General features: G+C 44.4%; 1 protein-coding gene across 1 annotated transcript in view; it reads right to left on the bottom strand.

The window, feature by feature from the left end:
- Positions 1-18123, bottom strand: part of OBSCN (obscurin, cytoskeletal calmodulin and titin-interacting RhoGEF) — a 177530-nt gene that overhangs the window by 32274 nt on the left and 127133 nt on the right. The window contains exons 83-90 of the mRNA XM_027897614.1: positions 17595-17759; positions 16430-16588; positions 15370-15547; positions 13963-14076; positions 13357-13524; positions 12733-12835; positions 12189-12318; positions 11111-11216 (exon numbers count right to left, since the gene is read on the bottom strand). Of these exons, the coding sequence (XP_027753415.1) occupies positions 11111-11216; positions 12189-12318; positions 12733-12835; positions 13357-13524; positions 13963-14076; positions 15370-15547; positions 16430-16588; positions 17595-17759 (1123 nt within the window). The remainder of the gene's footprint in view (positions 1-11110; positions 11217-12188; positions 12319-12732; positions 12836-13356; positions 13525-13962; positions 14077-15369; positions 15548-16429; positions 16589-17594; positions 17760-18123) is intronic.

The raw sequence follows: 18123 nt of genomic DNA, 5'->3' as shown, positions 1-18123 counted from the left end.
TGCCACACCATAAATTGGCAAATGAAACAAATTTTGAAGTTCACGGACAAAAATGCACTTTTCCTGCTTGTATTTCTGTCATAGGTAGAAGAATCAGGCTTTTCCTAAACCTACCATCACTGCTCCACTATGGAATGATATATGTTCACCTCGGTCAAAGCCTTTAAAGCTACAAACTGTTCTGACAGACTGTTCCCTTTAAGACTGGAAAAGCTCGACATACGGCACTTAAACATATTTTCCTCAAAGGCACTCCCTTGTGATCTTTGCCACCAACCCCCCTCGCCTACGACGACTTCAATCAAATGTGGTGTTTTTAATAATAATAATAATAATAATAATAATTACTGTTTTTATACAAAAAGCTGCTTTTTTTTTTTCAGCGTTATTAAAAACCACGCTTGCATCCGGCTCAGCTCTGGGACAGGTCTTCTGTGCTGATGTGCAAGGTGACGGGCTCGCCCACGGTCCCGTAGCTGAGGGTCCTGGTGGAAACTTCGGTCTTAAAGCTGGGCTGGCCGCTGTCGGCCGAGCGCTGCACTTCGGTGCAGAAGGAGGGTTTCATGGTGAAGGAAGGGCCCGGGGCAGCCCCCGCCGCCGCTGCCGCCGAGCGGGAATCGCTCACACGGAAGGACACGTTGGAGGGCGACACCCGCGACGCCGACACGAAGACACCCCCAGGGACATGCTCCTGGTACCGGGTGAAGAACCTCCGGCCGGGCTCGGCCACCACGGGCCTCCCCACGTTCAGCAGCACCGGCTTCCCCACGGTCGGCTGGCCGATCTCCGCCTGCAGCACCGAGATCTCGCAGGGCCGCTCCGCCGCCCGCCTCTGCTCGTCGCACCCGTAGGTCTCGCCCTCCCGGGGCACGTAATCCTCCAGGTCCTCCAGGGTCAGGATTTTGCCGTTGCGGGTGAGGATCTTGCGGTCCCGGGCGCTGATGTCGTCCTCCCGTGGCTCCTCGGGCTCGTCGACGATGACGACGTTGTCCTCCTCGTTGTCCTCCGGTACCGCTTCAGGTACCGCCTCATCCGCAGGCCAAGACACATCCAGCTCATCCACCTCCTCCTTAACCTCGGGACTGTCCAGGGAGAACACAACTTCGTGCTGGTCTCCGGCAGCTGCCTCAAAACTGAAGACCAAAGGCTCCCCCCCGCAGGCGAGCAGTGGGCAGGCGGCGTCTGGCCCACAGTCAGGCCTCGTTTCCTGCGGGAAGCTCTTCCCTTCGGAGCCACAATCCATGAATGAATCGTTTCCCAGTTGCTGGGACCCACACGGGGAGTTTCTGTCTTCGCTGCTGACCTGAGGCCCTTCCTGCTCGGTTGTGTAGACCAGGGGCTGGATGTCACCTTCGGAGAGCCCCTCACTGGGCAGGGGTTTTGACTGTTCCACCAGCTTATTGTTGGAGTTGTTTGTGTTTGGATCGTCTTCTGGGGAGCGCCTCGGCCTCGAGCTGGGAAAAGTGAATGTCAACACCCCTGACTCATCCTTTTCTTGTTTCACTGGGGAAGAGCCTCTTTTCCTTGCGGGTTTGGGCGATTTTTTCACCTTGAATTCAATTATTTCTTCCACTTCGACCCACTTGGGCTTTTTCTCCTCCGCCTTGCTCTCCACGACCTCTCTCGCCGCTGCTCCTTGCCTGTCCTCCGGTTCTGTCACATAAAGCCTGGGCACAGCAGACTTGGGTGCTGCCTCCTGGTCGTGCCTGTGGACAGGCTGCCTGATCTTGGAGACATAAAACGGCTCCGGAGTCGGCTCCGCCCTCGGGGAGCGGGAAGGAGAATGACCCGAGGGAGAACGCGCAGGAGAAACCCTTCCCCTCTGTCTTGGGCTCTTCACCACAGTGGTTATGGTTTCCTCTCTGATGGCAGAAAGGGTTGGAACGGAGTTGGCGGGAAGGTGAGACTTTTTTTGGGGAGCCACACTCCATCAGCACATGCCGTGGCGGCTCAGGGCGCTGCAGTGGGGTTAGTTCTGGGAGCACTCCAGCCTTTGGTGAAGCAGGTCATGTTGGGAGGGGGACACACACACACACACACAGCTCACACACCCACATGCCCATCTCCACCTCCTTCCTGACCCAGGGAAAACCTCAGTGCCTCTTGCCCAGGTGAACCCCAGCCCCAGTAACTCCTTGGGTGCAAGAGCAGGTCCAGCTGAGAATGTTCTTCATGTGCTTGTGGTGACCATCTACTCTTCTACTCTGGGCTCACAGAGAAATTGCACCCCAACATTTTAAACACTTTAACCTTTTCCTGAGTATCCTTGGCTGAAATCCTGGATTTATCCACCTCAATGGCTAAATGCCCTTTATTACAGTAGGCTCAGCAACTTTCTCTTTTTTTTTTAATAAATGTAACATATCTCTGTTTTGTTTATCAAAGACTCTTTTGAGGCCAGAGATTTGCATTTCCACATGCAGAATAATGCATTAAAACCCTTAACATGTGGAGACAACCAGGAAAAGAAAGGCAGAACATTTCCTGCACGAGTCATCTGTGCTGAAGTGCATTGATTTTTACTCTTCACGGAATCATTGTAGCAGACACAGCCTAATCCTACTAACTCCAACTGACACAGGAATACCAAACCAACTTGGGATGCATAGTTATGATTTCTCAGCATATTTCTGCTGGCCTTACTTTGGATTTTTTGACATATTCAAAGCAGATGGGACTTCAGGGATGGTGTAGAGGCCCTCATCCCTGTAAAACATTCAACGTCAGGTTGGACAGGGCTCTGAGTAACCTGATCTGGTTGAAAATGTCCCTGCTCAATGTAGGGGTTTGGATTAGATCAGCTTTAAAGCTCTCTTCTACCCCAACATCTAAACCCTGACTTAAATGCCTTTAATTTATATATTTAACATGCAGTTTTTCCTGCAGGTTTTTTCTGTGGCGTTTCTCACGTGGCAAAACTTGCAGGTGAGGACAGTGTGTGCTTTGCAAGCACAAGGAAGATAATGCTCTACAGCTGGTTCTGTGGAAATCACGGGAAAAGCTCATTTTTCTTTCTGTGTCGAGATTCAGTCCCTCCCTCCAAGGAATGGGATTAAAAAAAATAGAATTAACTTAGAGGTAAAAGCAACAGCCTGAACTGAGTTTATGAATCCAGGCTGGTTTTGCCTTCTCCTGGGGAGAACAGATTTCTTTCCACCATCAACCTTTGAGGACGAGGTGACATCCAGAACTGGATCAGCTACAGCAAGATTTATTTCCTTCCAGAACATTCTCTCCTGCTCATTTCCACTCTTTACTTGTTCCCCCAAGGTGTTTTTTTTTATAGACCTTGAAGGTCTGTGCAGAGCCTTCAGAATGGCCACAGGGCCTTCCTGAATTCCACAAAACCGAATCATTTTAGATAAAGATGAAGATGAATCCTCGTGTCCTTGCTCCACATTTTGCTCTACATTGCAAGGTTCAAGAGGAGTTTTTTTTTTTTTTTTGGGAGGTGTTCTGGGATTTGCAGATACAGACATGGTTCAATCCCATCTCTCAATTGTCTCTTATTTTCTGCCAGTAGTTTCAAAGTTCCTCAGCTCCCTACACAGTAAGGGGAGCTGGAATGTCCCTTGGAGAGTTGTTCCCAAATTTTACCCCATCAGTGTCCCAGTTCCAGCTGAGTCCACTCTTACAAGTTCATGACCTCAAGAGGAAGGGAACTGTTCTGAGATCCTGCTCATAAATTTACCAACCTCTTTCGAGGCTGCAGCCCTTTAATTTAGGAATCCCTTCTTCTTATGAGCCCCTGATCCCAAATGGACCAAGTGCCTGGATCTTCAGAGAGAGTCACCACAGGAAAGGATAACAAAAATAAAAGAAAAGCAGCTTATATGGCAACTTTAGTTGCCATTTCACACGTTCTGCTCATCAACAAAAGTCAAATAACTCAACTTAAACATCATGTCCAAGTCAAGGACTGATTTTAGCTATAGTACAACTTTGGAGGTAATCCATTTTCCCAAAATATCCATTCTATAATTATTTACTGCCATTAGGACATGATTTGAATAGTTTTGAGGTGCTCTGAAGGCATATGACACAAGAACAGTATTGCCCTTCCAGCACATGAAGCAATTTAAAAATGTATTTCTTTTTTATAATATATTTCATTTTTATAATGTATTTCTTCATGATACTTAAGAAGATAAATCGAGATTTTAATGAGCTTCTGGTTTACATATGACTGAGAAAGTACTTCTTTCTGCTGCAAATTATCTATGATATAGGTATCCAATATAAACGAGGCTCAAAGTATCCTAAAAACACCATGACATTATCAGGACACAAATTTAAATCAGAAATACAAGGGGATAAAAACATTCATCTTCCTTCTGCTTCATCATAAAAGGCTTTCCTGAGAAGTTTAAAATAGAAAGCCACAAGAAACCACTGTGAGTTATGACATACTTGTTAAATTTATAGATATTTGCAGGAAGACAGTTCTCAAAGCTGGTTTGTTTTCAACACTGAATATTTTTCCCGTGTAATATCCTCAAATACCTGCCCCAGGCTGTGTCTGAACCAGTGCTGCTATTTTTTTGAAATGGATTTAAAGTTTTTTTTTTTTCTCAAGGTGATGACTTGACATAGCTCAGAATTCCGTGGGATCCAGCGGGATGGGAACGAACACACTTGCGTGGCCAATGAACACAAGCTTGTTATTGGATCATGCAGAGGCAGCAAAGCAAAACACAAATGTTACAAAAAAATAAAAAAATTAAAATGAAAATTAAAAAAAAAAATAAAAAATCAGCACTTACATGATGATGGTTTTCTTGGGCACTTTAGTCTCTTGTTCAGTGACTACAAAGAGAACAGTATGAACAGCATGGGGTTAAAGAAAGGCAAAAGCTGAAATGATTAAATTATCTTTGCTCAGTTAATCAAAATAAACGGGAGTGAAAAACCACCCAACTGTACCATCCCATCCATGCTTTCTGTGGTTATTTCCAGCATCATCTTTAGTGTTTCTGAGCAAGAATGAGAAGCCAGAGTGTTCTCTGAGCAGTGAATGATTTCGTTTTGAAATTAAATATTTGGTGCAGAGAGAGAGAGAGATGGCAAAAATCTGTTTGTTCTGCCATTTTGGTTTGGCAGGTCAGAGCTAGGAAAAAAGGTCCTCATTTAATATTTTTATACTATAAATAAGGAAGTGATGGTGTCAGAAACCTGAAAATGCCTCGGCCTGGAAAATCGTGGAGAGCTGAAATTCCTTCAACTGTGATTTCACTGCCTAGAAAAAGAGTTTCCCCAAACACTGAATTTTTGCCAAGCTTTTGTGGACTTGATTTAAAACCCAAGCTGATAACAATGGCAACTAAAATCATTATCATCAGTACAGAAAATCAGCATTAAAAAACCCCAAATCCTAGGAAATCCAGGAGAGCCCTGTGATCCATCTATCTGTGCTCCTTTTTTTGCCTCTTTTTTGCCCTAATTTGCAATTTTTCCTGACCCTTCTCCCACAACAAACTGGAAGCTGTTGATGCCTATTAAGATCAAAAGTAATGACTGAATGATTCTGCGAGGATTTCTTAAAACTGACATTTTTATGAAGCAGAAAAATACCATTTGAAGAGCTAATTGAGATTTTCAGCAGCTTTCCCATCCTAACTGCTGGAATAAAATTAAGGCACTGTTTGAACCAGGCTGTTTTCACTCTGAACTGCTGAACTTGTCTGAGATCTAGAAAAAAAAACCACCAGCAAGCCCCACTTTTTATTTAATAAACTAGTAAAATTTAAAAAAAACAACCAAACAAACATAATTTAATCCTCAAAGCAATTTGTCTAGCAATTGGTTTTCAATTTTCCATTTTCCAATCGACAAGTTCTGGTAATTCTCGCTTGGTGCAATTTAAGTGAACTGCCACTTAAAAATACCTCTATAAAATCACAACCACTTCTTGCCCAGAGTGCCTGTTTTATTTGCTAAATAACTGGTGATTAGTGCTGATGTTTTCAGTGGTGCCCCAAACCTGCCCTGACTGAAAATTAAAAGTACATTTGCAATATTAGATGGAATATTTTAACCTAATTTTCCCGCTGCTTCACTTCCAAGGGCTCTTTCCTGCCTCAGGTGAAAACACAAATCCCAGCATAATGAAAAAGGAATTTGGAGTAAATATTGATATTAATGTCTGACCTAGAGCTCGTGTTTTCATTGCAGAGCTTTGTCTCATTGATGCCTGGAATGATTTCCTGTGGAATTGCAGGAATTGCTGCAGAACTGGGTGGGTTTACACAAAATCTGTTTGGAAATTTTACTTTACGCTTTTCAGGAAAAAAAAAAAAAGGGCAAAATTGTTTTCAAGTATTTATCTCTGAGCACAATTACAATATGGCCATTTAACCATCCTTAAGTCATAATTTTTTAAAAATAATTTAACCCCTTTTTTAAATGGTGGAATGATAATTACATAATGATGGCAAATGAACTGAGCGCTCAAAAAATCCACTGCGCCCAGGTTTGAGATTTTCACTGAATTTTCAAATAATATTGTGCAATTTTTATGTATCTTTTAGAAAATCTCATCAAACAATATCACAAAATCAACCCACAAGTGGTGTCTGAGTGAAGAGTCTTAGAGAGTGGAGAGTCCTGATGTAAATAGGTGTTAATTAATTTGATTATACACCTGAAAATAGGTGTCTTATACAATTATTTTAACAGCAACTGCTTTGAGATGAGAATTAAATAATACAAATTAAATAATTGAATAAATTTAATGAAATCTCAAAATGTCTGGGAGGAAAAGCCTCTTTTATGTTTATTAATGTCCGCTCTTGCAGGTCTCCCAAACTACACTGAGCACAACATTTTTATATGTGACAGGTGTCAAAGGGCTTCAATATTCAAAAGTTCAGCAGGCCTGGGATGAGAAAGCTGAAAATAAAGTCAATTTTTTTTTTTAATGTGTTATCCAAGGTGTGAGGGAGAGGATTTGAGCAATCCTATGTGAAGGATAGAACCACACGAAAGTAGGATGAGAGAATTTGGGTTTCTCTTTTTGTTTGAGGTTTTTGTTTTTCTGTTTTGTTTTCTTTTTTTTTCTTTTTTTTTTCTTTTTTCCCCCCGAGAGGAAAATATTCTGCATCCATTTCAGCACCGGATTTATCATTTCAACTTTTCAGGAGCGTTTTAGGAAGAAGAGCTTTGCAAAGCAGGAGCCCCTGATAAGCAGGTTAAAAGCTGGAAGCATTAAGATCAGCCAGTGCTTCTACAGGACCCGACTCCTTCTTGGTTAATATATTAAAACATTGACTCACAAGTGGCGAAACGTTGAGGGTAAGTGAATTCTGGATGGATGAAAGGCGGTTTATGGCCTCTGTTACAACTTTTAAGTGTGTTTTCTCCACTCACAGCAGCATAAACCTATTTTTCCTGACGTGAGCCACGGGAACACTGCTCTGCTTTATCCCCCCTCTGCTACACTTTGGAGATTAATCTGCAGCAGGGGATGCACAAAGCTGACGTGAACTGCTAGAGCTAAACCTAAAATGAGCAATTCACACCATCACAGGACCATTCATGTTGGAAAAGACCCCTAAAATCCTCGAGTCCAACTGCTCAGCCAGCACTGCCGTGTTCACCACCAAACTGTGTCCCCAGTGCCACATCTACAGGTCTTCAAAATATCAGTGACTCAGTTCATGGAGACAACAGTTTCCTAAATTGTGTGAATGAAATGCAAGTGTTTTGAGCTCTCTCTGTCTCTCAAAGAAAACCCCGAAAAAAACCCCTAAACCAAACCAACCAAAACCCTCCCTTCCTGCAGTGACTGACACGGTTGTAAAAAGGCAGATTGAATCTGCTCTGAAAACCACGTGGTCAGCCCAAAAATGTGACCAACCTGTGGTGACAACAGCATAAAAATAATGAGGTAAATACTCTAATCATCACCCTAAACAGTGAACTTCCAAGTGGTCAGGGGAAAAAAACCTATGCCCTATTTCTTCAGTAAAAAGGTGACACCAGGAGATCTGTTCCTGTGTTTTAAAACAATCTTCCATGGGAGAGTCTTGGAATATTTAGCTTTTCCCTGAAAGGTGGGTATTACTAAATAAGGCAACTAACCCTGCCCAGAGGTCTGCATGAGATCCAAGGCAAAACTACGGAGAAATTCCTGTTCCCTGGCTGTAACTGCATTGGGAATTTTTATTTATGGCTTTGATTATCTCCACTCGTTTACCTGACTCCTCCCCTTGCCATTGGCTTGTTCTACGTCCTGGACCTGCCCACTCAAATGCAACACCTTTCAAAAACTGGGCTGTGCTTAAAACATGACCCTTAGTGAGCCTGAGATGAGGGAATCACAACAGCGACGTGTTAAAAAGGGACACGGGAGCGCAACAGCCCAGATCTGCCACGTGTGGGTTAAAGCAGCGAGGTGCAAAGCAGACAATCAGCTTGAAGTCAAAGAGAAGGATCTTATTCTGTTACACTTCAAGTGTTTAAAATACTTCCAATATCCGCAGAAAGAGAATTTTTTTTTTTTAAGCAACTCTCCGTTGACTTCAGCGCAGCGACCAGACGTGGCTGAAGGCAGCTCTCAGCTCACAGGGGGACCCCTTAGTCCAGTGGTTTCCATATTTTTTTTATTTTTTTTTTTGGAATTTGCCCTTCCAAGGGGTCTGCAAATTCCCCCAGTGTGAATTCGAACAAGAATTCCGGTTGTGGGACCTGTGGGGTTGGACTGGGGATCGTCACCCGCTGCAGGTCAGGGCTCCCAAACCACCGGACTAACGGTGTCCCCAAACTGTGACAGTGGCTCGGTACGGTACACAGGACACAAAGGCAGGAGGATAAAAACTAAAACATTTGCCTCTAGAGCCCCTGGGGTGCCTCAGGAGACCCAGACAGTGGTCAATTCACAGAACCAAGTACAAGTCAGGTAAAACTCAGACCCCCCAGGGCAGGTGAGCGAGGGAGCAGACACGGGATCTCTGTCCTGCGGTGACAGCAGCAATGTTGTCCTCTTGGTGAAGTTACAAGTAATCCCATTATTCACAAAGAGAGGGTAAGGATGGGAAGAGAAAGCCTTCATGAGATCCACCCGTCCTCCAGTTCTTTGCCAGATGAACCTGATTTTTTTTTTTTCCACAGGCAGATCAAGGCTGGTTATTGATTCTCAAGAAAGCAACAAGTTCCCTCCTTGGTCAAATGCATCGTGTCCAATTTCATCCCTGGTGGGATTCTGCTCACAACAATCCACTTGTTCCATATTTCCTCCACTGGCCTGAAGCAGCTCTCCCTCTGTTTCTCCCTGCAGGTGACTCAGGGATCTAATTCCTTCCCTATCACCAAATTCAAGCAATTGCACATCACAGAGCAAACCTATTTCATAACATTTCTGAAGCTTCCAGGCAAACTCCAATCATATCTCTTCAGTCAAGTGCACAGTTTGTTTTGTTTATGACTGCAGGAATAACAGCAGATGAGTAATTTGGGGCTGAATATACCCATTTGCAACTCCAAGAGCTGAAAATGCTCCTAACAATTTTTACAACCTTTTTTTTTCCTTTATAACATCTTCTGCCTGAAGGGAACTTCATCAAGACACACCACCCCAACAGTGATTTGTTTGTGTTCCTCTGCATCCTGCACACAACTTCTTTTTCTCTCTTTAGGGCACAGCAAAGACAAAACATTCAAGTACTTGAAGGTTTATTCTGCTGAAAAATGTGTTTCTACACTGACACCATTCTCCCTGTAGGGCTTTCTGATGGGACTCTGGGAAAGGAATAAAAGGAAAATGAGCTTAAAATGAAGTCAAGCAAGTCTACAGATGAGGATACAAATCTTAAGAGCTTATTGTCAGTGAATCCTTTTAAAGGAATAAAAAAACATCAGTGTCTACAGAGGGCTGGCCCACAGGTCCAGCCAGACCAGGCCCCTGTCTCAGGCAGGGCCAACAGCAGAGGAGTATAGAAAATGATGAAGAAAATAAAAGTGAAGGACCATTTTCCCTGAATATTTTCCCAGACTCCAGCATTTTCTACACAGCAGCTCCTTGAATCAAAATGTCCCTAGTGGATATTGATAGCATCAATTATCTCCTGTCCAAACATGCACTTGAACTCCTGTTATTATCACAAGGCAACGTGGAATCAGTGAAGACGAGGAAAGAAAGTTCTACAGCTGCTGGCAAACCTCTGGCTTTTGCTGACCATGTCTCCACCCACCACATGTGGGAGAGGTCTCTGGAACCAAGGTTTGCTGGCATGGAAAGGCCTATCCTAGTCCTCTGCCTTACCCTCCAAATCAGCATCTATTACCTGCTAAAGATGGTCCCTTGGCTGTACCATCCCAAGCTATTCAAGAAAGGCAGCGCTGGCTGGTCCATGCTCAGCCAGACAAGGACACTTCCAAGATGTACAAAGAACCAACTTCCTATGCCAGGAAAAGTCCCTTAAACAGATTGAAAGATGGATCTGTAACAGGCCTGTCTGACACTGTGTGTGGAAACCCCTTTGGATGAGAAGGTAACTTTGGGCAGAAATACCTAAAGGTGTCAAGAAGGAGAGGTGTTGTTGGATGGGTGTAAAATCAGTTCCTATCACCCTTCAATCCAGGGTAAACTTGTGGGAAAAAAAAAAAGGAACAGACTCTGTGACTATCCCAGAACAGTCTTAAATCTCGGATGAACCACTATCGCTCAGGATTTACTGCTGTCAGTTCTGCTTTCCCAGTCATTCCTGATGTCCTTCAGTGGCATTTCAGAAACAATCACAGTGTGCCTCCAGCTTTGCTTACTGGCCCCTGTAGCTCACGTTCTGCCAGGCATGACACACATTTTCAAGTATTCCAACGGGATATAGAACCTTTTCCTTGCACTAGAGGTGTGACATACCCTTCGTTTGCTCCTCCTTCCTCATATAATGCCTTGACGAGCATTATATGAAGTTGATTTGCCAGGCTTGGAAATCAACAGATGGTGATGGGGCCAGAGCTGAGCTGCACTCTGCCCATGCACATCTGGGTAGACATACAGATACAGGAACACCAACAACCAACATGGATAAGATGGCAAATATACTCGGGCCCTCAGTGAGGTGGTTTTGGAGGAATTCGGGGACCTACTTACGGAACTGGGCAAGGACCGTACCTTCGATGGTGATGGCTTGGTCTCCTCTCCTCTCCTGGGTCAGGGCTGCAGCACTGTGGTGGTAAAGCTCTGCTCCGCTTTTTGCTGACCCTAATCTGTTCACCAGCTGGAGAGAATTGGGCAGTGCCCGGTGAAACACGGGGTGTTTGGCTGCAATAAAAATCTTCCTACGCTAAGTTAAACAACTCGAGGCACTCGAACGACAACAGGAATGGGTGAAGGTGTGACCCCCGTGTTAAGACGAGGTTTGAAGGGGCACTTTGCTGCTCGCTGGGGTTCTTGGTGATATTTTACCAGAAAACGACCCACACAGACAAATCTCAGCAAACTTTAACCGGCAGACTTAGTTGTTGACTCAGTTATTTGCAGTTTGCAGCCTGCGGCTCGGGCCTGGCTCAGCTCTGTCTCCACCAACAGGCACAGATTGTGCTGTGTGCCCTTGGGTGGTAATTAAAGAGGGTTTTGTTTGTTCATCATCCATTAATCTACAGGGTTTTACTCATCCAAGGGGATACTGGACCTTGGGGTCTTAGTTAATATCAAAGTAGTCTGATTTTGCTCAAATTCTAATAGAAGTCTTTAAATTATAGCAAACATCCTATAGCAAACTTCCACGAGCTGAACCATTTACCAGGGGGCAGCTGACCCATTAATTTCCTAAACCCAGATCAATTATTTTTATTGCCAAGCCCTCAGAGCTTATTACTATTTTATTACAATGAATGCATAGACTATGACCAATTTTCAGAAAATATGTTGCATTTATTTTAATTCATTAGATACTTCCATGTATACTTGCTAAACAAACAGGAATTTCAGTGGTTTATCCTTCTAATTAGATTTAATTTCTTTCTTTTAGCTTCTGATGGTTTCTTAGTAGCAGCATGAACGTGTCATAATTTAAAGACAATCCAGAAACTCTCCAGATCAGTTCAGCCTGACTTTCTACGCGGGTTTTTTTTTTTATATGCCAGGTGGCAGCAGTTACTCAGCCACTGCTCTCATGCCAAGGGTCTGAAATGAATTCTTCCCTCTGTATCACTGCAAATGGCAGGTACTTCAATCTCTGTGAACTCACCTCACATTCGTAGTGTCCCATATCTTCATTGGAAGGGTTCTTGACCACCAGGACCACGATGCCGCTCCGGGGCTCACTGAAAGCCTGGTATTTACTCGTGTCCTTTATCAGCACCCCGTCTTTGTACCACCTGTGTGTGGAAAACAGGTGGGTTACACACGGGTACTAAACTGCACAGGATTCTTCTCAAGGAATCTCATCAGCGAGTGCAGGAAAAGGGCTTTAAACGACGCAAAGATTGGCTGAGCTTTTCGTCTGAATACTGGTTGGTGATAAAAGCAGTTCAGGTGTAAGGCAGGGGGGATAAAGAAATGATAAAATGTTAGATCTGATACAGCCAGGGATTATCTGTAGGTGTTTCTTTTCAGATCCCTAGCTACAGTAAATGGCTGAGAATCTCAGGAATGTGGGGACCAGGAGGAGCCAGGATTGGGATGGTGTAAAGGTGGAAGACAGAGAAGAAAGGGTCATAACCCCAAAAGACTTTTCTGGCTATGCAGATTGGGAAACCAGGATTTGTTCCAGCCTGACTTCTAGGACTGACCTGATCTGAGGCCTTGGTGCTCCTTCCACAGTGCAGGTGAACTGAGCATCTTCACCCTCCACAAAATAAGCGTTCCTGACCTTGTTCACAAACCTTGGTGGCACTGCAAAGCAAAGGTAAGTTAAATAGTACCTGGAAATAGGACCAGAAAGGAAGGATGTGGCCCTGACCAGGTAATTGTCACTGACAGCACTTCTGGTGGAGGAATTTTTCCTAAGATCCAATCTAAACCTCCCCTGGCACAGCTTGAGGTTGTTCCCTCTCCTCCTGTCCCTGTTCCCTGGGAGCAGAGCCCGTTCCCCCCAGCTCCTCCCTCCTGTCAGGGATTGCAGAGCCAGAAGGTCCCACCTGAGCCTCCTTTTCTCCAGGCTGAGCCCCCCCAGCTCCCTCAGCTGCTCCTGCTGCTCCAGCCCCTTCCCAGCTCCCTTTCCTTCCCTGCACACATTCCAGTCCCTCAATGCCCTTCCTGAAGTGAAAGGGCCAGAACTGACCCAGGATTTGAGGTGTGGCCTCACCAGTGCCCAGCACAGGGGACAGTCCCTGCCCTGGTCCTTCTGCCCACACTATTCCTGGCACAATAAAGCATCACATAGCAGACCCCTTTAAAATAATGTAGGCCTTTACCTTGAACAAGGATCTTTCCCAAGGTACTGGCATTTCCAGCAGGACTGGAAGCAAAGCACATGTACTGTCCTGTGTCAGCACCTGTCAGGTTGTCCAAGATCAGCGTGCAGGAACCGTCAGGATCTTCTATTATAATGTGATGGGGATCCACCTCCACTGGCTTTCCATCTGAAAGGCAAAGGGAAGTGATTTTTTTAAAAATCTCTTAGTAGCCATTACGTTTTCTCCTTGGGATGTATCATGCTTTTCCACTAGAGAGGACTGAGAGCTGTATTTGCTTTATTGCAGCTGATGTTGGTAGCTGAGGAATGAGCTCCTCATCTTTTTGTCCAGCTCTCTGTAGGATATCCTGTGGGCAAAGCACTGTCGAGGGACCTCACACATCGCCAATCCTCGCTGAGCAGTGACAGTTTTCCAGAGAATGTGCTGTGCACTCACAGCTCTGGTTTGCCAGCCACAGGAACACCTCCAAAGTGACCATAAACACGGTCACCAGGCTTGGGTATCTCGAGCTGAGCAGCTCTTTGATTACCCACCAACCAATTATCAAATAATACGGACAGAGGACAAATTAGGAGGAGGCATTTCATGGCTTCCTGCCCCTACCTTTGTACCAGCTGATGGAAGGTTTGGGAGCTCCCACCACTTTGCAAGCCAGCTTGACTGTCTCTCCCAGCTCAGCCGTGCAATCAGCCAGCTCTTCCTCAAAGTCTGGAGGTACTGAAACAGCAGGAGAAGTTGTGTTAGTCTGGAGGAGGGTCTGTCCAAGAGTGGCTGCTGCTATGGAAGATAAAAATAAATTTGCAAATCTCTGAGCTTCAGAATGGGAAGCTAAGGCTTTTTCAGGTGAAATGCTTATCTGAGACTAAATTCAGTCCACCAAATGTCTGTTGTTGACCCTAAAGATAGGCCATATTAAAAAAAAAATTTGTTGCTGACCATGCTTTTTAATGAGCACATCCATTATTCACACACATGTCACCATTAACATAATTCCTCGAATAAAATGTACCCTGGATATCCAAACCGTTGGTCTCCATCCAATAAAATCTAGAGCTTTCTAGAGTCAAAGAATCCTAGGGTGGTTTGGGTTGGAATGGATCTTAAAGATGATCTAGTTCCAACCTCCTGCCATGGGCAGGGACACCCTCCACTAGATCAGGTTCCCCTAAGCCCTGTCCAACCTGGCCTTGAACGTTTCCAGGCATCCACATCTTCTCTGGGCAACTTGTTCCTCTGTTAAGGGACTTTTAACTCATTATTCCCATATGAAATGATGCACAATTACTCTGATAGCCTTCCTCATTAAAACACCTCACTAAAGGAACAAGAATTAAATGCCCAGACTTGTTTTCAGGGTATATAGATTAAATACAACCCTCTTCTGGCATTTTAAGATGCCAAATATCCTTACACTGTTGTGGACACCATTTGTAGCTTGTGCCTGGAAAATAAAGATTCAATATCCCTGCTCATAAATGCTGTGGATAGAAAATTGGTGGAATCTCAAATGACACTGAGGATGATGCAGCCTGGATGACCAGAGAAAATTCCAAAGCAAACCCCAGTGCACAGATAACAGCAGTTTAAGCCAGAAGTCAAATAGAGGGTCTGATATCCAAAAAAGTCACAGGGGCATTTATATTGGTGAGTGCAGGACTCTGGATCAGAGCCCAACCCCAACTCTCTCCACTTTTCTTATGGAATAGGTATTTCAACCCTCTGATCTCCTGTGTGGCCTCCTCTGGACTTGCAGCAGCAGCTCCACATCCTTCTGATGTTGGAGGTCCCAGAGGTGGATACAACACTGGAGGTGGAGCCTCCCAAGAGCAGAGCAGAGGGGCAGAACCACCTCCCTCATCTCTGCCCACGTGGTGTTTGGATCACCTTAAAATTCCCTCCCCCTGTGCTCGTTTCCTTCCTGAGCCAAGGAGACCATCCAAGAGAAAAACAAAACAAAACAAAACAAAACAAAAAACCAGGAGGGTTGGGCTGCCTTGGGGCCACACTTACTCCAGATGGGCTCGCTGATGCGCTGCTGTATCCCCAAGATCTCCTTCACCCAGGAGTTCTTGATGTTGACGGTCCGTGCCTGCAGGAGGTACTTGCGCACCAGGTCCTCCCGCTCGTGCCAGATCTCGAACGCCCGGTCGTCCCCTTCCACCAGGTCGTTCACATCGATGTTGTTCAGCTGTGTGGCAGAAGGGCAAGGAACTCAGCAAGTTCTTAGGAATTCCCAGCAGCAAAAGGAATTCTCAACAGCTTTTAAAGGCTTTTTTTTTTGGGGGGGGGGATTGCGTGAGCAACGCAATATGGCTTTGGTGAACAGCGATCAGAGGTGCTTCGAGAGCTATTTTCCCCACTATACTTGATTTTCTGGTTCCCAAACTGACATTTTACTGGGAATAATAATCCCATTTCAAGAAAATAATGTAACATATTTTCCCATGACTATCAATTAAGACAGAGATAAGGACTTTCAGGATGCCCCGGCTGAGCTTGGTCAAGAACTCCCTGGGTTTTTTGCAGTTGGTGGGTTTTACTGGAGTTGAGCATCTTTTGCCTTGTGAAAACTCCTTCCTCAATTACTTTCAGTCTTAATTCTGAATGTCTGAAGACTAGTTGGTCAAATCCTCTGAATTCTTTTTCATTTCTAAACTGGAATTTTCGTGTCTGGAAAGGGTGTGACCAGCAGAGGGAACCCCACGGAATGTAGTATAATATTTCTTCCAGTTTATTCCCAGTATTACAGACTGCCAAAACCAGAGATTTACAAATGCCAGTAAATATTATAAACAGCAAAATTCACCTCAATATAATGCACTTATGGTATTAACTCAATGAGGCAATGAATTAATACTTGTAATTTCATTGCTACGTCCAGGTTCTGATTGTTTCTGACATGTTTCTGTCAATTCTGAAATGATATTTTGGGGTAAATGTTGATTTTTACTTGTGCTTCAAAGACTTTTTGAAACAAAGGAATAGCTCAAAAGGATTAGAGAAACATCCAAGCTGGATATAAATGTGAAGTGACAGAGAAATGCTCCAGGGGAGGACAAAGTGGTCAGACCTTCATGATGTTCTTGAAGATGTAACTGTAGGTGTCTGTCTTTGTGTCTCGCTTCGGTTTGCAGATCACAAGGTAGTTTTTGAAGAGGAAAACATGTCTTTTGTGTCCTTTCCATGCCATTCTAGCCCCTGGAGCTCCTTCCCACACAATGAAGTGGCCCTGATAGGAAATAGAAGGGAGAGCACCTCGTGATGCATCTGGAATAATTAATAAATATCAGTAATATTATAATATAATAAAAATTATGATTTCACTGTAATTTTTCAATGAACAGATAAATGTTTCCTGTGACATCATCAGCTGGTGTGTCTCTGGTTTAATTACAGCACAGCAGATGGGTTTTAACGCTAAAGGTGACTCACCAGACTGACAGAGCCACTGGGGGCACACACAGGGGTTGCCATCACACTGTCCCTTCAAAGGTGTGCTTTGTTGCCAGAAAAATACAGAGCACTTTTGGAAACACCAATGGAAAACTGCATTTTGTGTGTTATACAGACAATTTATATGGTGATTTTGATTTTGTGGCCTTCACCAGAGCAGGACATTAATTCCACACACCTTCAGACACAGCTCAGTTAGGAAAAAGTAAACACTCTTGGGGTGTGATTGGACTCTTTTTTTTTGAGTATCTAAACGGGGGTAGATGAATCCCCACTGCTGTAATTCAGCCTTACAACTCCACTCAGGAATGCATCATGATTCCCATGGAAAACATTGGATACAAACAGACACAATAAATGCCCAGAATGGCAAGTAAGTCTATAAAGAAATGGGAATTTGAGTAAGTGTTGAAAATCCCAGACTGATGTCCTAATAGCTGGGTCATCTTTCCTCTGTGATTCTAAATCCCACTCCTGGTTCATGGGAGAAACTTGGAGGAGAATCAGGCCTTTAGATGACAATAATTTCAGGAGTTGGCCCCGTGTAGCTTGGGAATAATAAGAGAGGAAGAGGAGGAGGGAGAAAAAATAAAGTGCTTTAAAATCATGTGGGATCCCAGAACAAATCTCTTGCTGTTTGGTGAGTGGACGAGCAAGAAATGGGGGAAGCAAAATCCCTCTTTCACACACGGTTCCTAAAGGAGCTTCCTGTAGGAATTCAGGCTACTCAGGAACCAGTGGAGGCACAGATGGCACCAAGACCACCGAGAAATTCCAGTTACCTGCCGGATGGGTTCGCCAAGGCTCTCCAGGGTCCCTGGATAGTTCTCAATCAGGGAGACGTGCAGGTTGTTCTCTGCCCTCCGGGTCAGTGCAGACACCACAGCATAAGCCTGTTCCAGCAAGGTGCAGTTCTGGCTGTTCCTTGCTTTGTTTTGGATTAATTCCTGTAGATGAATGAAGGGCAATCAGAGGAAAAACCCACACTGCCTTCAGGGCCAAAGAGTTTCTCAATATCTTTTCCAATTCTTTCATCTGAGTAACTTTTATCCTTTTTTTTCCACCATGTGCTGCTTAGATAATCAAGTATTTTCTTTCCTAAAGCTGTAATGGCTAACCAGTTTGGCTTTTCCTTATATCAGTTAATATTAAACAAAGTTGAAACAAATAAAAATACAGAAAGTGACCGAAACCCAACAATTCCAAACCAAAATGTATCCATTGCATTTCTCTTCTGCTTCCCCTCACACCACCACGGGACAAGCAATTCATGTGACAGAGCTGATCTGAGAGTCGACATCAGAGTAATAA

Source organism: Empidonax traillii, unplaced genomic scaffold, assembly GCF_003031625.1.
Source record: "Empidonax traillii isolate 1590-97213 ecotype Southwest subspecies unplaced genomic scaffold, ASM303162v1 scaffold553:size485074, whole genome shotgun sequence".
Classification (NCBI taxonomy): domain Eukaryota; kingdom Metazoa; phylum Chordata; class Aves; order Passeriformes; family Tyrannidae; genus Empidonax; species Empidonax traillii.
Note: the sequence above shows the minus strand (reverse complement) of the source record. Positions and strands in the feature narration are given on the sequence as shown.